This window comes from Cyprinodon tularosa, unplaced genomic scaffold, assembly GCF_016077235.1.
Source record: "Cyprinodon tularosa strain WSP-4 unplaced genomic scaffold, ASM1607723v1 ctg116, whole genome shotgun sequence".
Classification (NCBI taxonomy): Eukaryota; Metazoa; Chordata; class Actinopteri; order Cyprinodontiformes; family Cyprinodontidae; genus Cyprinodon; species Cyprinodon tularosa.
Genome location: NW_024037959.1, coordinates 1,560,854 through 1,586,769, shown reverse-complemented (window position 1 = coordinate 1,586,769; position 25,916 = coordinate 1,560,854). Strand labels below are relative to the sequence as shown.

The window sequence follows — 25,916 nt, the reverse complement described above, 5'->3', positions numbered from 1 at the left end:
GAATCATTCAGGAAACTTTCTCTCCATCACACATTCGGCCTGGAAATCGCTTTGAAGTTTCTGTGCTGAAAGTTTTGGGGCCATCATAAGATGTTCTCTAGGGGAACCTAATGCAAAGATGTTCTTCCTCACATCATGAACATCATCCTCCTACCTGCTTCTCTACATTACTAAGCAAGATCAGCTCCCATGCCGTCTTTATTTACCTTCAGTCAACGGGCCGTCTGTCTGATAATCTGAGTTAGCATCCCCACACTGACATGAAACCTTCAAAACTTCAAACTCAGGCTTTTCAGCTCTTGTCCTCACTGCTGACAGCTGGCACTTCAAAATCTGATAACAGTAGCAATGACAATGAACTCTCACTAAAAACAGGAAATTACAGACGAAGGAGCTTAACGTCCTAATTAGGCACAGAGTTAATTAAAGCCCAGCAAGTCTGGCACCAAAAGTTTAAAAATCATTAAAGCAGACAGATGAGAGAACTTCATGTCTTTGATTTAAAAAAAACGCTTAAAAAACAACTCCTAAAGCATCATTACCAAATAGCACAATACAAAAATGTAATGAGAAATGTTATTAAAAAAAACACGAATCTGTTGATCTTCAGTTATTGAAGGTCAAGTCTTCAAAATTTCTTTTACGGGGCTCTCCTCCCTCGTAAAAACAGATTAACAACTCAATCTTCCTGACTTTAAAACCCTAACAAATAAGGCAAAAGGGAATTCAATAACCAAGTCTCGCTGTTTGGGTGATGAATTACATATTTGGGCTGTTTATGATCCAAATAGATGTCGCAGCTTAAAGAGACTGCATGCCATAAAAGGAGAGTAAGCGATCGAAACACAAAGAGAGGGAGATGCTCTATAAATACACATCTTTGTGCTTTGGACTGAAACAAATGTTTGACATAGATGGGGAGACTGTTGCATGTGGGATGACAGGTCAATGTCAAGTGTTTTTCTTTATGAAGCCATCAGAGAAGTCAAACTTTAAACCGCAGTTCTTCCTGCAACAGCACTTCAGGGATTAATAGGCTGCAAAAGAAGTAAACTTAAGCAGCTGGGTGTTTAGTTATTAAATAGTTTGTGTGTCTCTTTTTCGCTATGAATTTAAAGCCAATATCTGATGTCCTCACTGTCCAAAGCTAAGGGACTCCATGAAAACATATACTTAGAATGTGGCAAGAACACATTTAAGCTTACCTGAATATCGCAGCTTAAATTTGGTGGTGGCAACATCATGCTGAGGTACTGCTTTACTGATCAAAGCAAAAGGCGCAGTGTCCAAGTAGATCGATTAATAGAGGAAGAGGGGGAATCCTGTCAAGTTCACTAACCTCTCCTTAAATCAGCAGCTGCATGGTTTAAACTTGGATAGGACTGGTTGTTCTGGTTGGATCCCCAACACACATCAAAATGGTATTTGAGATACATAAAGTAGGCTTGATTAAGCCTCTGGAAAGGCATCAAGGTCACCCTATTGAAATAGTATGGATCGGTCAGGAAACCAACCATTTAGAACGAGCTTTATCATATCTGATAAGAAGGGTGATCAAATATTCAGACTGAATAATGCCACAAGCCTTTAGATGGCTGCAGAAGGGTGAAGCTTCTCTGCAAGAGTTTATTTTAATTTCTTAATTCTAAGGAAAATTAGCAGCAGTTATTGGTCATCTGTTTAAATCTTGTACTTCAAATCTTACATAATAGTTAAACCTATAAGTAGTTTATGGAAACTTTGATCCAAGTTGTAAGAAAGAGCAATAAATCCTGACATGATGGACAAATCCTCTCTGTTTTCCCAGGTACCCCATGGCTCAGCTCCAGAGAAAAACAAACATCTCCATATCTTCCTCATTGAGATTTCTGTCTTGTCTCCATGTCGCTTTGAAATGTGACATTTGACAACTGTCACTGCATTCTGGGCTGCAGGCGCAACGAGAAGTTTATGCAAGAGATGTGCCCCGGCAGAGTTTGGCCCTGTGCGGGTAAGAGGAGCGCAGCCGTGACCCATAGGAGCACGAGTGAAGCTGCGGATAAACTGAGGATTGCTGAAAGGGGGAGCGAGAGAAGGAGGGAGTGCAAAGGAGGAGAGGATGAAACTGTACTGCAGCAGTGCAGGAATAAGAAATGAAGAGGAGCCTGAAATATAAAAAAAACAACCTCAACATTGCAGAACGCGTATTGTGAGAGGGGTTTAAGGCTTCTTTATTATTCATACAAAGCCTGTGTATAGCATATCTGCTTCTTCCAGGTAATCCTGTTACGACACTATCATCCTCAGTTACCAGCTACCCAACTGAGGGAAGAGGACCTGGCAAGGCACCCTCTCCCTGCTGAGCCTCGCGTCTCTCCTTCCTCCCTTCCTTCCTTCCTTGCCCTCTGCATAAACAGCTCACGTTAGGAAGAAACACAGCACCAGGAGAGACGTTCGGGACCCCACCGATAAGCTCCTCATCAGCTGTGTACAGTAATTTCATCCCATTGTAAACAGGAACATGAGTCTGCAGCAGACACTTTTTTACTATTGGACAAAGTATGTAATGTATGCTTTTCTGGCTGCTTTCTCCTTTCAGAGTCTTCAGAAAATGTAAACAATCCCCAGAAAAGTGCTGCTGATCTCTTACAGAGCATCTGCTCCTGCTCTGTCCAGACCCGAACGCTGGTTTATCCAATTTTCAAATCCCTCAGTGACACATGAATACACATGCAGCAGCTCAAACAAAGGTTATGCACGCCCTGCATTGGCTGAGAGAGGAGTTATCGCACTGATATCTACAGCCTGAGACCTGCAAGCACTCAAGGAACAAATATCCTATTCATCATAAAATTTTCATCCCCTACTAGTTCTGATGGGTCTTGTGCATAAATATATATACACATATATATATGCAGGAACAACATTTCATTCTACCTTTAGCTTCAAATTGATGAATTCAGTTTTCTAAAATTTAACCTAAGTGTAAGACAGTTTGCATCTAACATCCCTGTCGTCGATGTGTCAACTATCTGTGGCCTTTTTAGATGATAAACAGGAAGCCCATCCCTACACACCCATGGGAAACCAGACAAAGAGGACACACCACTGATGAGGATCATTTGAATATATTTGGATATTATCTGACTTTCATGGACAGAAGTCTATAAAACAAAGTCTCGAACAAACATCAAACTTTATTAGCTTCACCAATAGACACTGTTGAAGCATCAGTTTAAAAAAAATAGTAAACACATGAACAGCAACAGTGGATTAAAAATACCAAGAGGTGATTTTTAGACCTTTATCTGGTCTAAATGATCAAAGCTACCAAAGAGATCTCTCCGTTTCTTAATGGCAAAATCACAATTAGGGCTGCAACTAACGATTATTTTGCAATAAATCTTTTGATAATTTTTTTTATTAATCTATTAATAAATGGCTAGCCATAGCTTCCTTAAAAAAGATTTTTACTAAATCAAACCAGCTGAATCTAAAACCCCTCCACTTGAGGATTTCTGAGTAGAGCATATTGGCAGAAAAAGAATTATATATTTTTTTTACATTTTTTTCTATAATAACTGCTAACGATTAATCTGATTAATTGTTTCAGCCCTCATTAAAATGTTTAGCTGACTGAAATGCTTCCCAAACCATAAGGCAAACATTTTGGCAAACTTCCTTAATTACCTTTATAAAAGGAACTGCAATAATGATGAAACTCTGACAAAATAAAAAAAACCTGGCAATGCTGCAGCTTATCACTGTCAACCGTCAACAGGTCAATAAGACACTGATTTTCATTCAGGTTTGTTAATTGGCAGAGAAATCAATAATCTAAACGATGAGTAATCCGTTTGCATATTTAATTTCTCTCAGCAAACCACAGATATAGACGACCATACGTGTACAGAATCACTAACCCGTGGAGACAGGGCAGTGGGAGTCTGGGTGAAGAGCGTGGGGTGGGCTGCTGACCGAAGGCCATGAGCTCTCCTGACAGTGTGACGGGTGAAAATAGCAGGCAGCACCTCCTGCAGGATGAAAGACACAGAGACATACCAGGTTATGGAGACATCCTCATCTCATAGAAGAAGAAAATCCATACATTAAAACACATCCTTGCAACATTTTCAAATTCAAACTTCTATATATTTGTCACATTGTAATCTCAAGTTTTAATGAGACAAAAAGTTTGCAACCTTCTGCTACAGAGCTTCAATATCTCGTTAACAATAGCCCACAAAAAAAATGTTATTCTTTAGAGTTGTTTTAATTTTTTCCCTAAGGGGAACATCCAGATCATTTTGCTATCAATATCTTAAATATTATTCTCAATAGCCTCTGGCAGGATTGGGTCTGAAGAGGACATATTTGGACAGAATTAGTTTATTACATTGTTGATAAAAAGAGAAAATGGCAGCCGTTTAGGCTCAGTAAAGTAACAAAGTAAAACTTAAAAAAAGAAAATTGTGAAGCTATAACGACAAAATGATACACTTCATCATTTAGCGGCCTGGTGGTAGCCCTCAGACTTTCAGTCTACAATAACCAACAAATTGTTATGAAATGATTCGCTTTAGAATCAAATACAGAATAATAGAACAACCAATCTTTACAATTCTATAGATACATTTTATTTTTGCTCGTTGGGTAGAAAGCAACATACCTTTATCACATCATTTACCACAAATAAACATCCTAAAGAGGAAAATTCTTCATTCGCTTATTGCAATTTTTTATTTCCTTATCATAAAACCCTCAAGCAGAAAAAATGCAGTGACTCTTTCTAGGTTTTTAAAATCTTGTAATTGACTAACAGAAAAGAGTATCATTTTTAATTGGAAGAAAATCCATGAATGTGATTTGATCTAGTCTAGATCTAGACTAGTGGTTGTCAATCCTGTTCCTCTAGCATCACTGGTCTGCGTGTTTTAGACTCAGAATGATTAACAGACTTTTCCATTACGTCAAGGCTCTTGAAGAATTAGGAAATTGATTTAAATCAGATGTGTGGCAACAGGGAGACATGTAAAACATGCAGGGCTGTGGTACTTGAGGAAAGGGTTAGAGAACTATTTATCTAGCCCATTCCATCATAGCTTTGGTGCTAGAGTCAGGGTTGTTGTCACATAGTTGTTTCAATTCTTTTACAGCCAGATTTTCTTCCAGGATTGACCTGCCTTTATCTCCATATGGTTTGCATTAGTAAACAGCAGGTTAGTGTCAAAGTTTTTAGTTTTTTGTAGCCTTACACCACACATAAATGCAGGCCACAAAGTTTTGTTGTGATCTCATCTGACCAGAGCACCTTCCACATGTTGGACAAACTTCAATGGGACGTGGCTCTCTTCCAACAATGGCTTTCCTTCTGCTGCTTTTACATAAAGGGAGCCTCCAAAATGTTTCTTTTTAAGGTTTGCACTATATTGATCTTAATATGATGTTCCCTAAATAAAATAATCCCCACTGCATGATCCTGGCGCCACCGTGCTTCAAAGTGGGGACGGTGTGTCGAGGATGTTGCTATTTAGTGGTAGAAGGAATGGGGTTTAAAATGCACAAAAACACCACATCTATATTTTTTTTTATATTTTTGTTTGTAGAAATAAATTCCCAAACCAGTTTTAAGTTGCTAAACAAGTTTGAAATAACCAAGCCAGTTTTTCACCATGAACTCAAGAAGAGGTAATGTCTTTAGTGGATCTCTGGGAGCTAAAAACAAGTTTAAAATAACAGACTTCAAAGTAATAGCTGTGTTTTATTATCTATTTCTGTCACAGCGCCTTGCAATCTCTCTTTTGTATTGGTTCAGCGGCAGACTGAATGTCAAGTGAAATTTGCTGCATATGTTTTAAGGCAGTGAGGCAGCCTACTACTGCAGCTCACACCTGCAGATGAAAGGGATGATCGACCCTCTTCACCCCCAAGCTATACTCTCAGGGAATTATTGTTTGAGAACAAGTAAAGAATAAAGACCTGAAGCAAAGAAATTTTGCAAAAGAGAAAGGGAAAAAACCTGCAAGCTGTTCCCACTTAAGATCGGGCTTCCAAAGGGGCCTGTTCATAGCTTGTATCTTGGATGCATTTTGTCCTCAAGATTCACAGCCCTGTAGAAATGCCTAAAATACTTTCACCTTGGAAATATGCGGTCGGATGCTCTTGGGCTGCTAGCACTGACAAGGCATCAGATGATGATGAAGTGGAATTTAAACACAGAGAGCAGCGTACTTAAAATCAACCACTGAACCTTATTTTCAGCTTGTTTTAGACCATTTTGAGAAGATCTGTTTTAGGTCCATGTGGTCAGATCATTGATGCTTTAACATCATACCTATTTTTCAATTAAAATCATTGCTCAATAAAAAATATTTAAAATAAAAGAACACATATTCACAGAAAAAAATAAATGCATTTCTAATTTTCTAGTCCATTCTAATAATATATTTTAACCAAATGAATTGCAGACGCAATCTGCATGTTTTATTAATAATTTCAGTAATTTATTTGTGAATATCCGCTTCTTTAATATTTCATTTAAATTTGATGTATTTTATTCAACAGTTATTTCATAACAATAAGCAGTTTGTCAACCATCAGAGGTCTAATCAATGCTACTGTCAATTTTACAACTCTTCTATGCCATTACCTTCATAATGTAACATTTAGCAGGGTTATATGGCATGACAGAGCAGGGACTGTGTATCCTTTTGTCAGAGATAAGATCTACACAAAATAGAGGGCATTGTAGTATCATTTTTTACACTTATTGATATAATCCTTAATGCATTTTAACCTTCACAAAGCAGCTTTAAATATATACCTTATAAACAGAAAACAGAGTAGTGTAGATGTCCACAGGTCAGCCAACAGAAACAGGCATTTGTTATGCACTGTATAAATCTGGCCTTTATAGAAAAGTGGAAAGAACGCTTTTGTTAAAACAGAACCTTAGAAGTCATGCTTGCTGCAACAAGCAAATTCTTTATGGGGAAGAATATGCTTTGCTAAGATGAGACCAAAATTACTAAATTTCACTACAGTGAAACATGGTCGTGGCAGAATCTTGCTGAGGGGGTGTATTATTATTATTATTCACTTTCCAAAGCAGGGGTAGGTAAGGTAATCAGAGCCAATTGAATGACAGGTGGAATTAAATATGGTGTAATTCTGACAAAAACCTGACGAAGCTATAAAAAGAACATTTACTTGCAGTTACTAAAAAAACTAAAGTTTCAAGTAAAAGAGCAGAAAATAAATAAAGAAAGTAGAACAAGTCACTAAATTACTATAGACTCTTAAACGTCTGTTGGAATATTGTCTTCTATTTCCTACTTTTCAGCATGCCGCCATGCAGAGCCTGGTCCCGGCCCAGACAGGCGTTAAGATCAGCATAACTGGCTGAGATATGCACCTTTGCTTTTTACCTCCATGTTTCTACAATTGCTAAAAAGCAGAACTAATTTCAGTCTGGGCTGCTGCAAACCAACACTCCTTTGTTCATAATTGTGTTTGACTTCTCTGAGCACACACCGGAGCAAATCATAATGTTTCCAAGGAGACATATTTCAACAACTGCCCACACTTGTAGTCTTCTATGGCAAAGAGCAATGACAGTGGAACACTTTCAGGGACTCTGTCCTGCACATTAAGAGATGCAATAGACCTTAGTACTGAGATAGCAGGTTGTTGGAGGATTATTACTAAGTATTTCTTATCTATCTCAAGCCAGGCACACAGCATCAACTCATAGGTGTGGCTTCTGGACTCCTGGATGTCTGTGAACTAACAAGTGGGTCTCCTTAATTTTGAGGAAATACCATATTTGTAATGTCTGGTTTTCAGATCGGTTTGGTCGGGGGGTTTTTTTGCTTTCAAAATCCTTATGCAACACAGTCAGAGCATAAGTGACAGTGTTGCAATAAAAATAGGTCTACTGATTTTCCCCAAACATAAACAAAGCAGAGTTGATTTTTGAATGGAGTATATCAAATTTGAAACACCTACATGCAATCATACAGTGCCTTGCAAAGGTTTTCAAACTACTGTAAACTTACACACTATATATAGGTCAAAAAGCTTCTTTTCCTTCAAGAAATACCAGATTTTTATTGTTATTACTAATATCTGTCATGCTAAAAGTTTCTACCATCCTTTTCAGGTCCCTTATAGTAGCAATGATTGACACCCCTATAGATCTTCATGATGCTGCCTGTTCAAAAATGTTCTCTTAACAAAACACTAAGGACTTCACGGAACAGATAGATTTATATTAAAATTAAAACACACGTGTGATGAATTTTATATTTAGGTGTCATCTAAAGACAAGTGGTTTTTGTGATAACTATCTAAGGGAAATAGAGTAAAAAGGGGTTGGAAACACGTTTGTGAATAAAGTAAAAGTGTTTGTCTGATTTACATTTCATTGTATCCATTTAATTATATAAATACCAGTAAAAAGACATTAAAGGAGTCATGACATGACATTTTACTAATGCAGTCCTTCAGACTTCAGACCTTGAAATTGTGGTTAATCATTTTTAGGACTAGAAAATAATTACAGCTTATTCAGATGCTTTTTCATAACCCTTTTTTCCTCGTAAGTGTACACACAGGAATATTATGGCACTTTGATGTGGCTGTAGCATTAGAAACACTAGCAGTTTGCCATAGTTTGCTTAAGATTGTTTTCCATTCTCTTTAGAAATAGGTAGGAAGTTAAACCACTTATCAACTGTCTGCAGGTGAGTCTCTGTTTTCAGCCCTTTTGGTGGAACAGAGACAGGAGTCGTGATAACAAGACAGGCTAATGTTAGACCCCTTCTACCACTGACATCAATACATCATGATTTGTGAAGAGCTTTTCCAGTTTGAACAAGAACACAAAAAAACAACAAAACAAGACACTCCCACACTTCTGATTTTGAAGCTGTTTTTTTGCTTAAGCTCAACACCAAAACATGTTTTAAAATGACAAGATCTGATTTCAGGGGGATGACTTGCACAAAACAGTAAAGTAACTCAGGATAAACAAGTAGATTCTATCCATGAAACTCTTGACAAGGAGATTTAAAACTGGACTAGAACATAACCTTGCACCATATGCAAAAGTCTATTTGAGGTATGGGGGGGTGATGAGGAGGGGCTATTTCTGTTAAGTTCTCAGCAGACAACAGCTGCTTTTTACCACCATGACCTAACCAACAGAAACACATGATGCAAACACTCAACCACATCACTTTGTCGTCCTGTTAAAAAGGGGTCCCACTTTGCTATATACCCACTGCTCACATCTACATCTTTTGAATAAAATTACAATAAGCAAAAAAATAAATGCATGCCTGAAGTCATGTTTTCTACTCATGTTGCAGCAATATTTGAGGTAAAATGGCATCAATCATGTGGCATCCAGAAAGGTTTCAGAGTAAACAAGACATACTTTATGAGATTAGAACAGTTTGAAGAACCTGGGGATACACTTCATCCAAAAACCTAATATATTAATATAATATAATTATACTTACTGGTATTAAATATAAGCAAAGGGTTTGTTTTTTTAACTAAGGAAAGTTAAAAAATAAAATAAAATAAATTTAATTACCTTAATAAATAATTTTAATTGATAAAAAATCATGTTTTTTTCCTGTCCAGCAATGTGGCAATAAGAATAGTTGTCTTCTTTCATGCATATAAATTGCTTTATTATAATTATGCAGGGAGTTTTACAGATTATATGGACACTGCAATGTAAGTAGAACAGAAGAGGAAAAACAAAAAAAGGAGCAAAAGATGAAAAAAGAGGAGATAAAAGGGGGAAAAAATCCTGTTTAATACGATTGTACAGTAAAAGCATGTGAATTTTAACTCGATAAAAGTAATTTTTTTATAAATGTACTTTCAAAGGATTCAATTTGACTTTAAATGACATTCTGGTAGAGGTTGAGATGTTGCATTGAAACTTGATGTTTTTGCTAACCTCGTTTGGCAGATCCTGCAGCTCAGATTTCAGAGTTGAAAAATAACCCCATCATGTGACACATTCGGGACTCAGGCAGGAATATGCTCTGTACTTCATGTCACATACAGAAATTAAGTGTCTACTCGCAGGAGTTTATCGATTTCCTGACTGACTCATAGAAACATGTGATATGGGCCCAACAGCCACTCTCCACTAATACCAGACATGTTCAATCCAGGCCCTCCCTGGTGTCCAGCTTGCAGTCAGTTACACAGACTGTAACTCCCGTTACCTTCTGTCAGTCTACATGTTTGAAAGCTGACATGATGTAACTTGTACTGCTGGAGTGCTTTAATGAGATCTGGGCCATAGCTACACTATAGTATTCTGCCTACTGAGCACATTCCCAAAATATGGGACTGCTGGGAATCCTAAGCCCCTTTCATACCTGGAAAATGCCTCACAGCAGTGTCAAAAGCATTCATGTGTCAGGCTAATGTGTTCTCACCTACAGGTGGATTACACCACATTAGAACAGTGTAAAACAGGCACATTTAAAGCAATCCTTTCTGTTCCCTTAGATGAATTCCCACAGCCTATGATAACTTCGATGTTATGTTGTTCAGAAAGTTAGAATATTAATTTAAAACAAGAGCTATACATTTGTATACAAAATGATCAGCCCATGGTGAGCTCCGATGTCCTGCACCTTTTAGACATGTCTCTTCTTTCACTTCCGAATCAAATTGCTGAATTACCTCTTCAGCATGAACTCAAATTCTCCAGAGTTCTGCTAATAACAACATTTTTTGACTCTAGTTCGTTGAAGCAGAGACAGAGGTAAAGGTACAGAACACCAGACCTCAAGGACTAGGATTGAGGAACCCTGGCCATTGGTAAAGAATGTTCATGTTCCATATAGTATAAACTTGGAAGTATTGCACCAGCGTAACTTGACATGGAGATCATCCTTCATGCAAAGCCATTAAGGAAGGTTGTTTTAAAAGGGCATTTGGTTCATCCTTATTGCCAGGTCTGTGTACGTTTTCTGGCCAATCAAAATAATACCATGGAAATCAAAGAAGGTGTTGGTCTTTTTGACAATGACAGTAAGTGCTAAGTCTCATCAGCATCTCCAAAAAGGTTGTCAAATATTTATTTTTAGAAGGCAGCACTGGCTTTGAATTTAATAAGACAGAAAGGGACCAACATTAGCAAAGCCATCTGACAGTAAAAACTTTACTTTAAACCTTAAGCCACTGTGTTTCTCAACTTTTAATACCAGGTCTGGAACTTGGATTTAGAAACAACAACATTTTACTGACAAGAGGACTTTGGAGCACTCAGAAACGCTGCACTTTATCGTGGTTCAAAGTCCTCCTGTCAATAGAAGTGAAAGTCAACACACTGTAAAACATTACGGTTTCAGTAGTTACAGGTTCTTCTGCTTAGAAAGATATTTCAAAGGCATTCTAAATCTGCTAAACTTTACTTTAACAGGTAACATTATTTTTTACAGCAATCGCAAAAGCCAGCTGCTTAAGCAATGACCTTTTGGTGGCTTACCCTCCTTGCAGGGCATCGACAGCACAACGGACAAGTTAAAGGTCTTCACTATGAATGTGTGGGACATGCCATTTCCATGTATGACTTTGGGTTGGGTTTTACACAATGAGAAATTTAGCTTGCTTACATTTTTATAAGGTAGGAAAAGCAAAACCCCAAATGCCGAAGCTGGACTATCAGCTGCTCTCAATGACTGCTTCAAGTTTGAAGAGATATGTTTCTAAGGACCCGATCACTAGAAGGCTAAAACAAATAGATTAATTGAAGCAAAGTTGTAAAGTAAGCACTCTTTTAGCAGAGACACTTTTCTAAGTAGGTATTAATTAACAGGTCGCTGCTTAGAGGTTAAAAATTAAACTACTAAATCTGTTCAAAAGAGCTTATTACGGTAACTATCCCCATGTGATTGAACAACCTCCAACTACAATAAGCTCCTTGTTATAAAAGAAAGTTTGTTTCATATTTTTATATAACTAGAAGATTATCCTTCCTCAATTCGTACAAGAAGTTGCAACTTTACAACCTCTAACAGATTAAATCAGCAAAGAGGAAGGCTCCAGCTAACATCCATAAAAGAGAAGGACCCTCACTAGTCATGCCTCAGCATGGCTTTAACAAGCAGATCTGTGAGAATAAGAACAACACTGTGCTCTGCCAGTGGTAACAACACAGGGTGTGTTTTCACACTCCAGATCATATCCACCCAGTGGGTCAGTAAGCTGCTGAAAGATAACTGCAGAGACATTAATAGGAATGCCATTTGCTCCCAATTCGACAAGTTAACTCCAACAGCAGATGGTGGAAAGATGGCATCCTAAAGCGAGAACGGCTGCCGCAGACAGCTCAGGTACCCTCACGACTAATTAATACTGTATGTTGACAACATGAGAAGAATGACAGAATCTGTTGTCGCATCTCTGCATTGTGTGCGAAATTCTCTGGTGAGATACAAAACCTGTTCATGACTCATCAACAAAGTGGCGGACATTTACTTCCCAAGTTAGGCTACTCATTTTTCTGATCTGGCCATCTCTAATCGGAAACCCTCATCTTCCTCTCAGATCTTCTCCCTGCCTGGTTCATTTACTGTCACTGCATCTCCAGTATCACCAGGAGAAAGGCAGAAAGCCCTGAAGGGGGGCAGGCAATCACTGGGTTGCTGAAAGGAAAGATGAACAGACAGATAAAGGAGAAGGGGAGACGTAAATGAAATTTCCACAGCTTTGAGATGACCCAGTGCCACCCAATAGTAGGGACGGTGTGGTTTCCAGGTGACTCCTTGCAAGTCAAGTTTTCTATTAGCAAGGAGAATTGGTCAATTTAGAGGTGTTCCCCTGGATGTTTCCTGATGATAGACGGACATGAGGCTCAAGGAGAAAGAGAAAATAACCTGTCCAGGTAATCAGGATGATGTGATAGCCCCAAACTAACCACTTTGCAGGCAATCATATTCTGACTGAACCTGCCAACTGGATCCCCAGACCCCACACCACCCCTCAGATGCTCAAGGACATCGACACAGTTATGTGTGCACACTCCTGTCTCCATTGTATAATCTATACTGCAGGCTTGGTTAAAGAAATTACCAGAGCCCAAACAAACTAACATCTATCAGAAACCAACTAAGAAATTCAGCCAAATCTGCTGGCATGCGTGATGTAAATATGGAACCTCTCTATGTGGAATACAGCAAACTCATACAGATTTATTTTGGGGAATGTAATTTAAAAAAAGAGAGACTGGAGAAAAACTGTACATAAAAAAAATATAGTTAATAGGAGGTGCTCAGACCTCAAGCTGATTTATTGGTCCAGGTGTTACTAAGATACAGCTTAGCAGTGCAGGAACACCACTATGGTAATACATGCACTGCATACGAGAAGAAATGGCCTGAAAGTGTCAGACTGAACACTGCTGAGCTAATCAACAGTCTGAAAGTCATAAAAATGAAGAACTGTGGTTTGTTCTTGTACTCAGAGGAGGATTTTTCTGAGAAAACATTAGAAAAGTGAAGAAGAACGCCCACTGAAGTGGTTATAATGACAGGGAAAGACAGAGGTTGCCTCGCATTCAGTTCATGCCTTGGAATGCATTATTTGCAATATTTACACCCTTTCTTTGTAGTTTTGGATGCTTTATAGCAAACTACACTAAATACAAAGATAAATTATATTTGGCTGGAAATGTCATACTGGACATTTAACAGTTTGTTTATGGAGAATTGTAAAAATTGACTATAGATTTTTTTTGTGACTCACATTTAGAACAAGCTTGGGTTTATATCACATCATTTTCCAGATTTGAGCTCTATATTCAGAGACTAATTAAATCCTCTGAGAGGATCAAAGTGTTTATTAGGGTTCAGATAAGCTGTTAAACCAAAGAACTCTTTGTTAAGTGTTGAGGTGGCAGCATCATGCTGAGTGACTGCTTTAAGCCAGTGGTGCTGATGCAGTGCACAAAGCTGAAAATACTCCATGGAATATGTTATCTTGTTTTGTTTTGGGTTTTAAAAAAAAGGCCACACATCCTCCGAACCCTGGACAACAAGCTGATAATCATGAGATGAGAGGAGTGGGTGTTTGGAAAGAAGCAATGCCATGAATCACGTAGTGACTTCGTAAACAAGTGGCATAGAGGATGAAATGTGCATGAAAGAAACACACAAAACAAAAAACTGTGTGTGTGGGCTCCTCCCTAGGTCAGTGTATCAGTTACAAAGAACTCATTATTTGTATTGTTAGAGCCACTCCCCTCGCTAATTTGCATGGCTAGCTGCAGTAAATTGTAAAACTGGAGAAGGAAATGTTACGCTTTGAAAACATTTAATTTATATATACCGTTTACATAAACTGAAAATTAAGCCAAGTGGCATTAATAAACACTTCATGTTAAATACCATTAATAAAATGGCTTTCAACAGGCCAAGCAAGTTTTACATAAAAATATAGACTGACTGGACATTTTGCAAATCTCCATATTGCCTCACAACCACTCTCCTGCTGTAAACTGACCTGAAAAACACCTTTAGGACCCTGCAGCTTGGCTTTTACTACAATTTGAGCATCTGCTGTAACTCTAGCCTGCTACATCAGTATAGCTTTCATGGGCCTGTCGTTTGTCTCAAGTGAAATTGCAGCCTAAATAACATCAGCTTGGCAGCTTTCTGCAGGACAGGTTCCTAAATATGAGAAATGCATGTAAAACTTTCCTTTATAAACAGCAAAATCAGCAAAGAGATGACCCATCCTGCTTTAAATAAAATTCTATTCAAATTCCACCCTTTTCCCGCCTGTTTTAAAAGCCAGAAACATAAAATGCTGTGCTACAAATACTATCCCTGACTCTGAAATACATTAAAATGCCTTTAGTCTATGTTTACTTGCTATGAAATTAGAAACGCTAGATTCCCTTCACACCGTTGACATTTCTGCAATCGCTTGGGTGTGCCAACAGCACAGGGTAAACAGCTTTTTCCAATGATTCTGACTGCACAAATTACTAACATTCTACTGGTATTACCAAAGTAATTTCATGCAGGGTTAGTCTGATCTACCACCAGGAAGGCTCTTGTTTGCAGAATGAAGATGTAACAAGGTTTTACAAATTTATGTTTTGTAAACTGGAAAAAAAACTGCTCGTCACACTGATCAATGCGTTTGGTTTAAAATCCAAAAGCACAGCTTCTTTATTATGACTAATAAGATAATAGAGAAAATGCTGCAGATAACATTGTTGTTATAATCAGCATGGCGGATTATTTTAGCAGCAGTAGGAACTCTTTTCGATTTTCTGTTTAGAATAAAAGCAAACAGATCATGTTATACTTTTATTTTGAAAGTTTTGTGCTTTTTATTAATCAAACATTTTTGAAGCATAATAACCCAGTAAACACCCATCTCTAACCTAAAACCCACCACCCTGGCACACATCATTTGACCAATGACCTTCATCTCATCATTTTTCCTATTCCAGACAATTTTAATTTCGACTTGAGGGGGTGTTATTGCCCTGCTTAAAAGAAACTGCATGTTGCAGATTATGAATGGATACACTACTGCTTCATAACTACCCCTGTAAAGCTTTTATTGTGGGATATTTTCTTCTCTTTAAAGAGACATTATGAAGTGTCGACTGAAAAAAAATCTCTTTACAATAGCCATTTTATTTGACCTTTTAAGACTAAAACCTTGTTTGATGAATAGACTGACACCTCAGTAGTTCAGCATCAATGCATCTATAAGCCTGTAGCCTATTTTCCTTAATTTAATTTATTTTGGAAGTTCACGCATTGTTCAGCAGATGCGAGGTCTAGCGTGTCAATGTTAAATCGGCCCAACCAAGCAAACAATCACATTTTTATATTGAAGATGGATTTTCTGGATACTCAGAAGCTACCAGCTTCCACCTCAACTCAAACACCAATGGCAAATCTGGGTAAGGTGGAAACAAAATGTTTAAGTAGGTGAGCGAGTTATGACAAGAGCTGCAGTTCTGTGTTTTGGCCACAGGTGGCAGTATAATTGGAAAACTCTGTATTCTGACTTAAATGTTATTAAAGTCGAATCCATTTTTAAGAAAAAAATAGGGAGAATAAAATAGAGACTGACATGGATACAAATCTGAATAGATTCAAGAAACAGGTTATTTACTTTTCATATTATTTCCCATTTCCAAAAAAACAACTTCAATTAATAATTTCAATGGGATCTTAGTTGATAAATCAATTCACATAAAGACCACATTATTAGGTAGAAATGTATTAAAATCAAAAATGGTATTTACAAAAAATGTATTGAAACCTTTCCACCAGCTTTGCACATCTAGAAACAAAGCTGCTGCTCTTTTAAAAAATAGCCTAAAGTTGAAAGGAGAGCATCTCTAAAAACTGATTCATGGACGCAGATTAAATTAGTCTTAAAGCTCCAGTGTTTAATAATTACAGAGATTTACTGACAGAAATGTAATATATTATACATGAGTATATTGACATCTACAAACTTCTCAATCTTTATCTTTCCGTTACCTTAAAAACAGCTATTTACAGTTAAATAGTAGCATGCTCTCATTTACGGAAGCAGCTACAGTATCTTTGCGCTACGGCAGCTCAGAGCTGACAAACTATTGACTGTAGAGATTGCAATTACGCTCAAATGTGACTGCGGCAAGTTACACCTTTATAAAATCTATATCCTATACTATTTTTAAAATGTTAAATGGAAACAAACCTTGTCGTCACTTTATAAGAATGGTGTTGTGGAATTTGCCAATTTGGCATTTGTGCCACTCAAACCGAATTTAATTTATGCTTGTTAGTGAAACATTTAGATTAGCTAGCCTGTTAATAATCAGCGAAAGTAAGGTCAGCACTTTAAAAGAGCTGGGCCACCTCTGACTATCATCAGGATATCATCTGTTGTTATTTTATGAGCGCCAGCTTTCCCCATAAAAATTCCCCATAAAAATTCCCCATAAAAATATTATAAACATATTTGTTGACAGCTTTGTTTTCTCTGTCCGTTCTCATTTTTGCAAGGATTAATAATCAGAATGCCACTATGATTATTTTCACCAATTTAATTTGTTAAATATTTTATTTTCCATTTACATTCTGTACTCGTCATTTTCAGATGTCAGAAAAAACAGAATGAAAAGTTTAAAGTTTGTGAGTTTTTTAATAACCTCATCCAGCTTTAATCTATCACAAATCAATATCCCTAAAATTTTTTTATTTGTTTTCTTTTGTTCTTCATGACCACTAATGTTTCTTGACATCTATATAATCCCTCAGAATAAAATAGACACACTCATAACTGAATGCCAAGGTACTTAAGGAGTAGTAGCAAAGGCAATAAAATGTAAATGCATGTCACCATTTTCCTATCTTTCGATATGTAAAGAAATTTCTAAATAATCCTTCTACTTCTTAATAAAGCATTTATTTGAAAGAGTCTTTATAATCTTAATGAAATAAATATAATTTTGTGGTTTGAACAAAATAATGAAAAGATTGAAGGGGTTAAGATGTCATAATAACCACTTGATTGTAGAACAGTAAATCTTGCAGCATTAACTGAATATAAAGAATTAAAAAAAGGAAAAAAAAAAAACAAAGAAGAAAACAACTTCCATCTAGTCAGCTTGAATAAATTCTAGAAAGGTATTAAAACTCCTCTGGCATTTTCATTACCTTGAAAAACAAAACAAAAAGAATACATTTTGTGAAACAAGATAATGCAGCATCATGGAAGAGTTATGAGCCAAGTGGGAGTAAGGAGACAGACAGCAAATATCACACTTTATTCATATCCTTGTAGGGTTAGTGACAGATGGAGACAGCAAGTCGCTTCAAACCAGTTTTGACAAAAAAAAAACAAAAAAAACAGCAATTCAGTCCAATTACTCTCAGAGAAACAAATAACAGCAGAGCATTCCTTCTTAGATCTAACTAAATACAGCATAAATAATAAATGTGATATACAGAATAAATGAAATTTAAATTTCTAAGCCTGGAGATGTTTTTCTGATACAGCTCACTTGGTGAGATTGACGTAGAAGCTGCTTCTTTTATTGGCAAGTCTAAGAGAACGATAACCTTCAATCCCCCTTTGTAAAAAAAAAAAAAAAAAGGACATTTTGATTGTCTGGAGCGTTTCCTTGGCAACAGCAGCACAGGGGGACTCTAACATCAGCTCCAGGAACCTGTACCTGTATTCTTGTTTCATACCTGGAAACAGGCACCTGTGTATCATGAGAAGATGATACACAGGTTAGGAGGAAAGTATTGGGAAATAAAAGGAATTCAGTTTGCGATGCTCCAAATACTGTCTAAGGCTGGAATAAAATGGAAGCTGCTGTGGGCTGCTGATATGGGGTGTGTCCGAAAAACCACCCTAACCCCTAATCCCTCAATCACTTTAAAGAGCGGGTTCTATATAGTGGACTTTATAGTGAACTCAGTTAACTGACCGTTCAGAAAGATGATGATTATTTTTTGCTTTCTGTTGGTCATGTAACTCTCCCACGCAGAGCCTGTACCCTTTGTACAACAAATCCCATGATGCTTTGCAAAGGGAGCTGTCGCAAAGCAGTCAGGAATATATCTGCTCATCTAGTGACCAGCGATTATCACTACTTTTCAAGGTGCATTTGTGGGAAATTTCGAGTCCACTTCTTTTTCATCCTCTAGCAGAGGTCAAGGATTGGCAGAGCGGGGTCCACATTGCGACCCTCCCGCTGGCTAATCTGGACACAACCTGATTTAAAACACTTAGAAATTACTGCATATTGTCGAACAACAGTGTCTAACTTCACTTGCGCCGCTTCTCCTGTTAACATGGTGAAAGAACATGTGGAATGCTGGAAGAACTGCGGTGAACTGGTGACAGAATAGTGAAATAGTGTGCTCAAAGTTGACCCTGCACATTTTAAGTATGTTTGGCTCAACCTGCTGCTGTGAAGCAGGATTTTCCACCATGAACATAATTGAAAATAAATAACGATCCAGGATCACGAATGAACATCTTGATATGTGCTTAAGAAGGGCTTTGTCGCCATTCAAACCCAGTTTAAAAAGCCTTAAAAAAACGGTCAGGTCAAGTGTTTTATAAAATATGTTTATCAGGAAATTGTGTATATACCAAACTTAATGACTGTTTTTCTCTACTTAAAAAAACATTTTAGATTTTAAAATGGAAAATGTATAACATGGATACAGAAAAAAATCATTTTATTTCAGTGTTAAATTCTGTTTAAAGTAACAAATTATAATTAAAAACGTCTCCGGACCTTTACTGGTTGTTTATTTTCATTATTCGGACCCAGCTAATTTTTTATATGGTTACCCCTGCTCTAGACGTTCAGACAGTTATCTAAAATGGCATGATCACTATATAGTGCCCTATATAGGAATGATGTTCGGACACAGTCATGATGTGTGTCTTTGACTGTTATTCCTAAACTCTGCTCCTCAAAGCCAGGATGGTCCCTGGGTTAAACACTAGAGAAGTAAGAATAAATAAAAACAAAAAAACCTTCTTTCAAATGCCACACAAATTTGTTGATTCAATTTGTTGATTGGCCGAATGGTTCTTACGGTAAAGGTTAAAAAAAGAAATTATAAGCAAACATTCATGTTATCTTGTTTTTAAACCCGTATTCTTTAGTCATTCTGCTCCAGCTGCAACAGAGCAACACCAAGATCTTGTGATGTTTTCCAGAGATACATTATCATTCAAAAAAGAAAAAGGAGAAAAAATTTGAATTGCATTATATATTGTATTTATGAATATATCATTACACATATTATGATAGGATACATTTGCTGTTGCAGATGATGCTGTTAGATCTCCAATAAGTAGAGCAGAAGCCAGCTATTTTTATCTTCTCACTATTTGAAAATAGATTCCGATAACTTGCCGTTTTAGGTCAGAAAGGATTTCTGACATAACTTTTATTAGCAAGAGGCCAGAATAAGGGCATTTGCTTTAAGGCTGCATTTTACACACATTTTCTTAGCATTTGAAAAAATTGTCTTTACGAAAGTAAGACTTGGCTTCATTTTTTTATCCTTCGACAAGGTTCTAACAACTGTTTGCTAGAATTCTGGCCATTCCTCATAAAAGAACTGGTGTTACGAGTCACCTGGCTGACTTTAAGTTTCATCTCCGTCCACAAACCTTTATGAGACCAAGCTCACAGTTTTGCAATTTCCAGCACGATCACTTATCTCAAAAGTTCAACTTCCTGGCAAATGTCTTAAGATATGTTTCAATAATTCCAATAATGTTTTTCAGTAGTGCAGCAGTCCATCCTACCACTGAAGCAGCATGAGTAAATACTATCAGTTTTCTAAGCCAGAAACATAATGATAGTTGTTGGCTGGCCCTGGAATGACTCCGGCTTCCCAAAGAGAAGCTGGAGGAGGTGTCTAGGGAGAGGGAAGTCTGGGAGACTGTTGCCCCAGTGACCCAGCCCTAAGAGGAGTACAAGTAAGGGTGGTCGATGTGTTTTTTTTTTTTTTTTTTTTTTTTTTATAGTTTAATGATTCAAGTATGATAAAATCTACAAGTTTACCAGAAACAAAACCCAATAGAAAATCTGCAGAAACCATAAGAGAGGAGACATGATTCTGGATGATGGAAACAGCTTTTCTAAATAGGAATCCACAAAATTTCAAGTTTGGACTTTCTTAAATTTTTCAGTGAGATTGTAATAGTTCAAGTAACTGTTAAGTCATTGCCATTTTGTCTTTGATTTTGTATATTTCTTTTCTTTAGACACCATTACCAGGCTTTCTTGTTTGTTTTTTTATTCCAGCAAACAATTCATTCAGATTTCCAACAATGTAATGTAACATTGCTGCATGTTGGACATGTGGACACTTTTTAAGATGAAGATAATGCACATTTATAAAAAAGGCCGGTTATGGCTTCAGAGAAACGTTGCGAGAAAGAGAGAGAGGCGAGAGGCCGGGTATTAAAATCAGATTTAAATCCATGTTTGCACGCCTCGCCACACAAGACAGTTTGCATTTGTGAGCAGAGAGGAACACTGCTGCGCTTGTTTGTCCCTCTCTGCGTGCATGTATGGTATTAAAACAAGGCTGTTGGATGTAAACTTAGACACAAAGGGCATACATTAGCGGAGTATCACGTGTTGTTTGCTGAGTTGACAGGGATGCATCCTGCAGCTGTAGTTGGAGTTAACTCCAAACAGCAGAGAGAAACCAGCTTTCTGTAATTTGTCCTGCTTGGTATGCTATGACACATACTTTCACCACTAGTCAGAATCTCTTCCTCCACAATGGCCAGCATATAACAACGCCCAAGACCGTCTCCATGGAAATACATTTTCCAACATTGTTCCATGAACCTATTTATAGTTCGGCGGACCACCAGTCAGCTAATATGACGTGCAATACAGTGAGATATTATTCCCACTCCAACCTTAAAGGCTTCACGCAAACAGCTGACTAACAATCCCCATTTCGACAGGAGTAAAGCAGCAGGTTTTGGAATAAGCACACATGTGCATCCCTGTTCACATTTCAGGCTGATGCAAGAACCAGCAGAGCCTGCACATGCAGAGCGAGGCGTGCAGACAGACAGCAGGCAGCGATGTTGTCCCTGACCCCCTCTGACAGCACCGCTGGTCTGCTGCTCTTTAAGACTCGCGTGTTGAATGAAGATAAGGAAACCACAGATGCCTTTCAGTTCGGCAGATTTCCGCCACAGTCTTCCTCTCAACTCACAAAGTCAAAGTAACCGGCAGGAAAACGTTTTAACACCCTGAGAAGTGTCTGTTATAGACAAAAATATTACTTTGGGAGATAAACCAATACAAACTTGGGCCTCTTTTTAAAATTGAAAAAAAGGGTGCATGGTTTTCAACTTTTTACAAATGACAATATGAAAACTGCCTCTCTATGCAACATGCTTCCCTGTTACACCTTAAAAACCTTACTAAACCTAACCCTTTACATCTCAAAATGCACCACCCCAAGGATGGCAGCTGGTGGTGGCAGCATCATGATGTAAGAATGCTTCAGTGAAGCCAAAAAGAGCAGATGGGAAGAAGGATGCAGCTAAATTCAGGAAAACCCTGAATGAAAACACAAGAGGCTGCAAAAGACTTGACATTTGGAAGACGTTCACCTGTCAGCTTCGATAGAATGGCTAGTCAGAGTTCATACTCAGTTTAGTGTGAGAATCTGTGACAAGACCTAAAATGTTAACGTTCATGATGCCCTCCAATCCCATTAGACTAAATTAGCTAGGGCTACTTAGCAAGGAAGCATGTGTAACTGTTCGGTGTGGGAAGCAGGCAGAAACATACCCAAAAAAGAAGCTGAAACAATAATTACACCGAATAATAAAAATCTCTGAAGCCCTTTAAACAATAGCTAAGAACAAATCATCCACACTAACTTTCATTAGGGGATATATTAAGGGAGCTCCTATTACATTCAGTGGGTATGTATAACCTGCAAAAATTGCTCTAAAGGCTATAAATACTGATGTGTCCGTTATTTGCTGACACCCAGCACTTGTCCCTTCTAAATTAGTTCTTTTTACTGATCCATCACATAAATTTCCCCATAAAACTCCTTAATACCTAAACGACAGCCTCAAAAAAAGGGGGGGAAGCTTAACGTGAATGAATACTTTTACGAAGCGTTGAAAAAGGAACAAACTGTCAGTAAATTAAATAACCGGATGTTGCCCTTTGACCTAAGAGCTTGGTTATCTAATTATGATCAGGCTAGAATGGCTGCAGCACACAGAGAGCACAGATTAAGCCTTGTAAATAAGGGCTGCATCTTTGTGTGTGCAACCAAAAGTCAGACCTCGAGGGAAAAGTTCTCCCTGCTTCGGCTGACGTCAGCCTTCATGAAATGCCAAGCTTCTCCTAACCAAAGAGCACCTGCACAATAAATAACAGCTACTACAAACACCATGGCAGTAACTCAATGACCGAGAACAACAATTACGGATGTCAACTTTCATTAATAAACGCACTAAGTTGCACTGACTCCTAATTGGACTGCAGGACTCCGCCATTTTATTCAAATGAGAGTGTTTCAGCAGTGCTGCTACTATTAGTATCGATTAGCTCATTTCTTGCAGCGAGTCTACACTCAAGTGCTTTTTTCCTCCCATCAAAGAAGCAACACAATAGAAAAAAGTTGCTTATTTACATCAGCCAGAGGCTACCACAACAATGAATCACAGAAACTGAGATATTTACAAAAGCATTTTACACAAACTACCAGTACCTCTGAACAGGGAAAAGATTGCACTTTACAAGACAGAGCTTGGAAATGCATCCAGGGCTTATGGGCTCAAATGTTATTTAAAAAGGAAGAACAGAGAAGCAACAATCAATCTGGGAAAGACTGTAGACTGCCAATTAGGAAAAAAACATCCTTTGATCAGTGATCAAGGCTTTGGTTCATAAAAGCAACAAAACAAAGAACACCTTCCACACAGAGTCTACATATGCATCCAGTAACATGTTCATGTTAACACCTTTTGGACTTTACTAAGCATCTGTTAATTTTTAACTGATAAGATTTTTTTTATTTTTCAATCAAAGTGAAAAATCTGCTTCTAAAGCATGGTATGCTGGACATCATTAGAAAAGAAAAAATTAAGAAGAAATAGTTGGCCAGAACCAAAAGAAAATTAAATATAGGTAGATATTTCTCTAATAAATGCATGTATTAAACTTTATGAGCACCAATTTAGTGTCTGGATGGATTCTATGGGACTTAAAGAGACCTAAGATACACTATATTGCCAAAAGTATTTGCTCACCCATCCAAATTATTGGAATCAGGTGTTCCAATCACTTCCATGGCCACAGGTGTATAAATTCAAGCACCTAGGCATGCAGACTGTTTTTACAAACATTTGTGAAAGAATGGGTCGCTCTCAGGAGCTCAGTGAATTCCAGCGTGGAACTGTGATAGGATGCCACCTGTGCAACAAATCCAGTCGTGAAATTTCCTCGCTCCTAAATATTCCACAGTCAACTGTCAGCTGTATTATAAGAAAATGGAAGTGTTTGGGAACGACAGCAACTCAGCCACGAAGTGGTAGGCCACGTAAACTGACGGAGCGGGGTCAGCGGATGCTGACGCGCATAGTGCGAAGAGGTCGCCAACTTTCTGCAGAGTCAATCACTACAGACCTCCAAACTTCATGTGGCCTTCAGATTAGCTCAAGAACAGTGCGCAGAGAGCTTCATGGAATGGGTTTCCATGGTCGAGCAGCTGCATCCAAGCCATACATCACCAAGTGCAATGCAAAGCGTCGGATGCGGTGGTGTAAAGCACGCCGCCACTGGACTCTAGAGCAGTGGAGACGCGTTCTCTGGAGTGACGAATCGCGCTTCTCCATCTGGCAATCTGATGGACGGGTCTGGGTTTGGCGGTTGCCAGGAGAACGGTACTTGTCTGACTGCATTGTGCCAAGTGTAAAGTTTGGTGGAGGGGGGATTATGGTGTGGGGTTGTTTTTCAGGAGCTGGGCTTGGCCCCTTAGTTCCAGTGAAAGGAACTCTGAATGCTTCAGCATACCAAGACATTTTGGACAATTCCATGCTCCCAACTTTGTGGGAACAGTTTGGAGCTGGCCCCTTCCTCTTCCAACATGACTGTGCACCAGTGCACAAAGCAAGGTCCATAAAGACATGGATGACAGAGTCTGGTGTGGATGAACTTGACTGGCCTGCACAGAGTCCTGACCTCAACCCGATAGAACACCTTTGGGATGAATTAGAGCGGAGACTGAGAGCCAGGCCTTCTCGTCCAACATCAGTGTGCGACCTCACAAATGCGCTTCTGGAAGAATGGTCAAAAATTCCCATAAACACACTCCTAAACCTTGTGGACAGCCTTCCCAGAAGAGTTGAAGCTGTTCTAGCTGCAAAGGGTGGACCGACGTCATATTGAACCCTATGGATTAGGAACGGGATGTCACTTAAGCTCATATGTGAGTCAAGGCAGGTGAGCAAATACTTTTGGCAATATAGTGTAGCTGTGATCAGAGGGTCACTCACAGTTATAGAGTTTGGGAATGGTAATACTTATATAAACGTTCTTCCTTCAGGTGGAACAATTATACAAAACATCACTGCAGTGATTTCTAAACAAAACCTGAAAGTACAAATTTCTGTTTATGGTGAATTTTCTCTTAAAGTCCCTGTTCCTCCCCAAGGATGCTTAAAAATGCTTTTGATTTAGTTTTTGTTTGTTTGTTTTTTTAATAATCTGAAAATATAAAGACTTCAACTGTAAGAATATGTAGTATATTTGCTAGAGGTTAATGGTGCAATCTCTCTGCCAATGGTTGTGCTGGGTTATACATAGTGGATGGGGTACTATAATTCTTCAACTTATACATTTTAACTAGTTTCACAATAAATAAGGGAAGCCAATACTAGACTTCTGGACTTGAAATACGTAAAAAAGCTGTAAAGGTCACATAAAAGCATGGTCTGTTCAGGGAGACCAACTAGCTTAAATGGTATTTAAATCAAATATCCAATGAGAATTACGCCACAGAGATAACTGACTGTTAATTGAATGTAAGTAGAGGGTATTGCTGCACAATATACCAAAACACAGTCATTGTTGCCTTATAAGTGAATGCCATATAACAATCGCCGACAATTGGTTAGATGCAGTATTAGGAGTTTATTGTTTCCATATTCAGGCATTCCGGCTTTTCATATCATTAATATATGGAGTCAGTTGGATGGAGATCAATCCCTTCACAAGATGGACATCTTTAAAAGATGAGATGCACTCATGTAAAATGGTGAGAACACTAATGGTACACTATGTCCAAAAAATGAATTAATATCACAATTTCCAGCTGCAGTGCCGCACATAAAGATTTCCATAACAC

At 38.0% G+C, this 25,916-nt stretch overlaps 1 protein-coding gene across 1 annotated transcript in view; it reads right to left on the bottom strand.

Annotated features, from left to right (window-relative positions):
• Positions 1-25,916, bottom strand: part of mcu (mitochondrial calcium uniporter) — a 69,369-nt gene that overhangs the window by 25,564 nt on the left and 17,889 nt on the right. Inside the window, exon 2 of the mRNA XM_038307357.1 lies at positions 3,903-4,013. Within this exon, the coding sequence (XP_038163285.1) occupies positions 3,903-4,013 (111 nt within the window). The remainder of the gene's footprint in view (positions 1-3,902; positions 4,014-25,916) is intronic.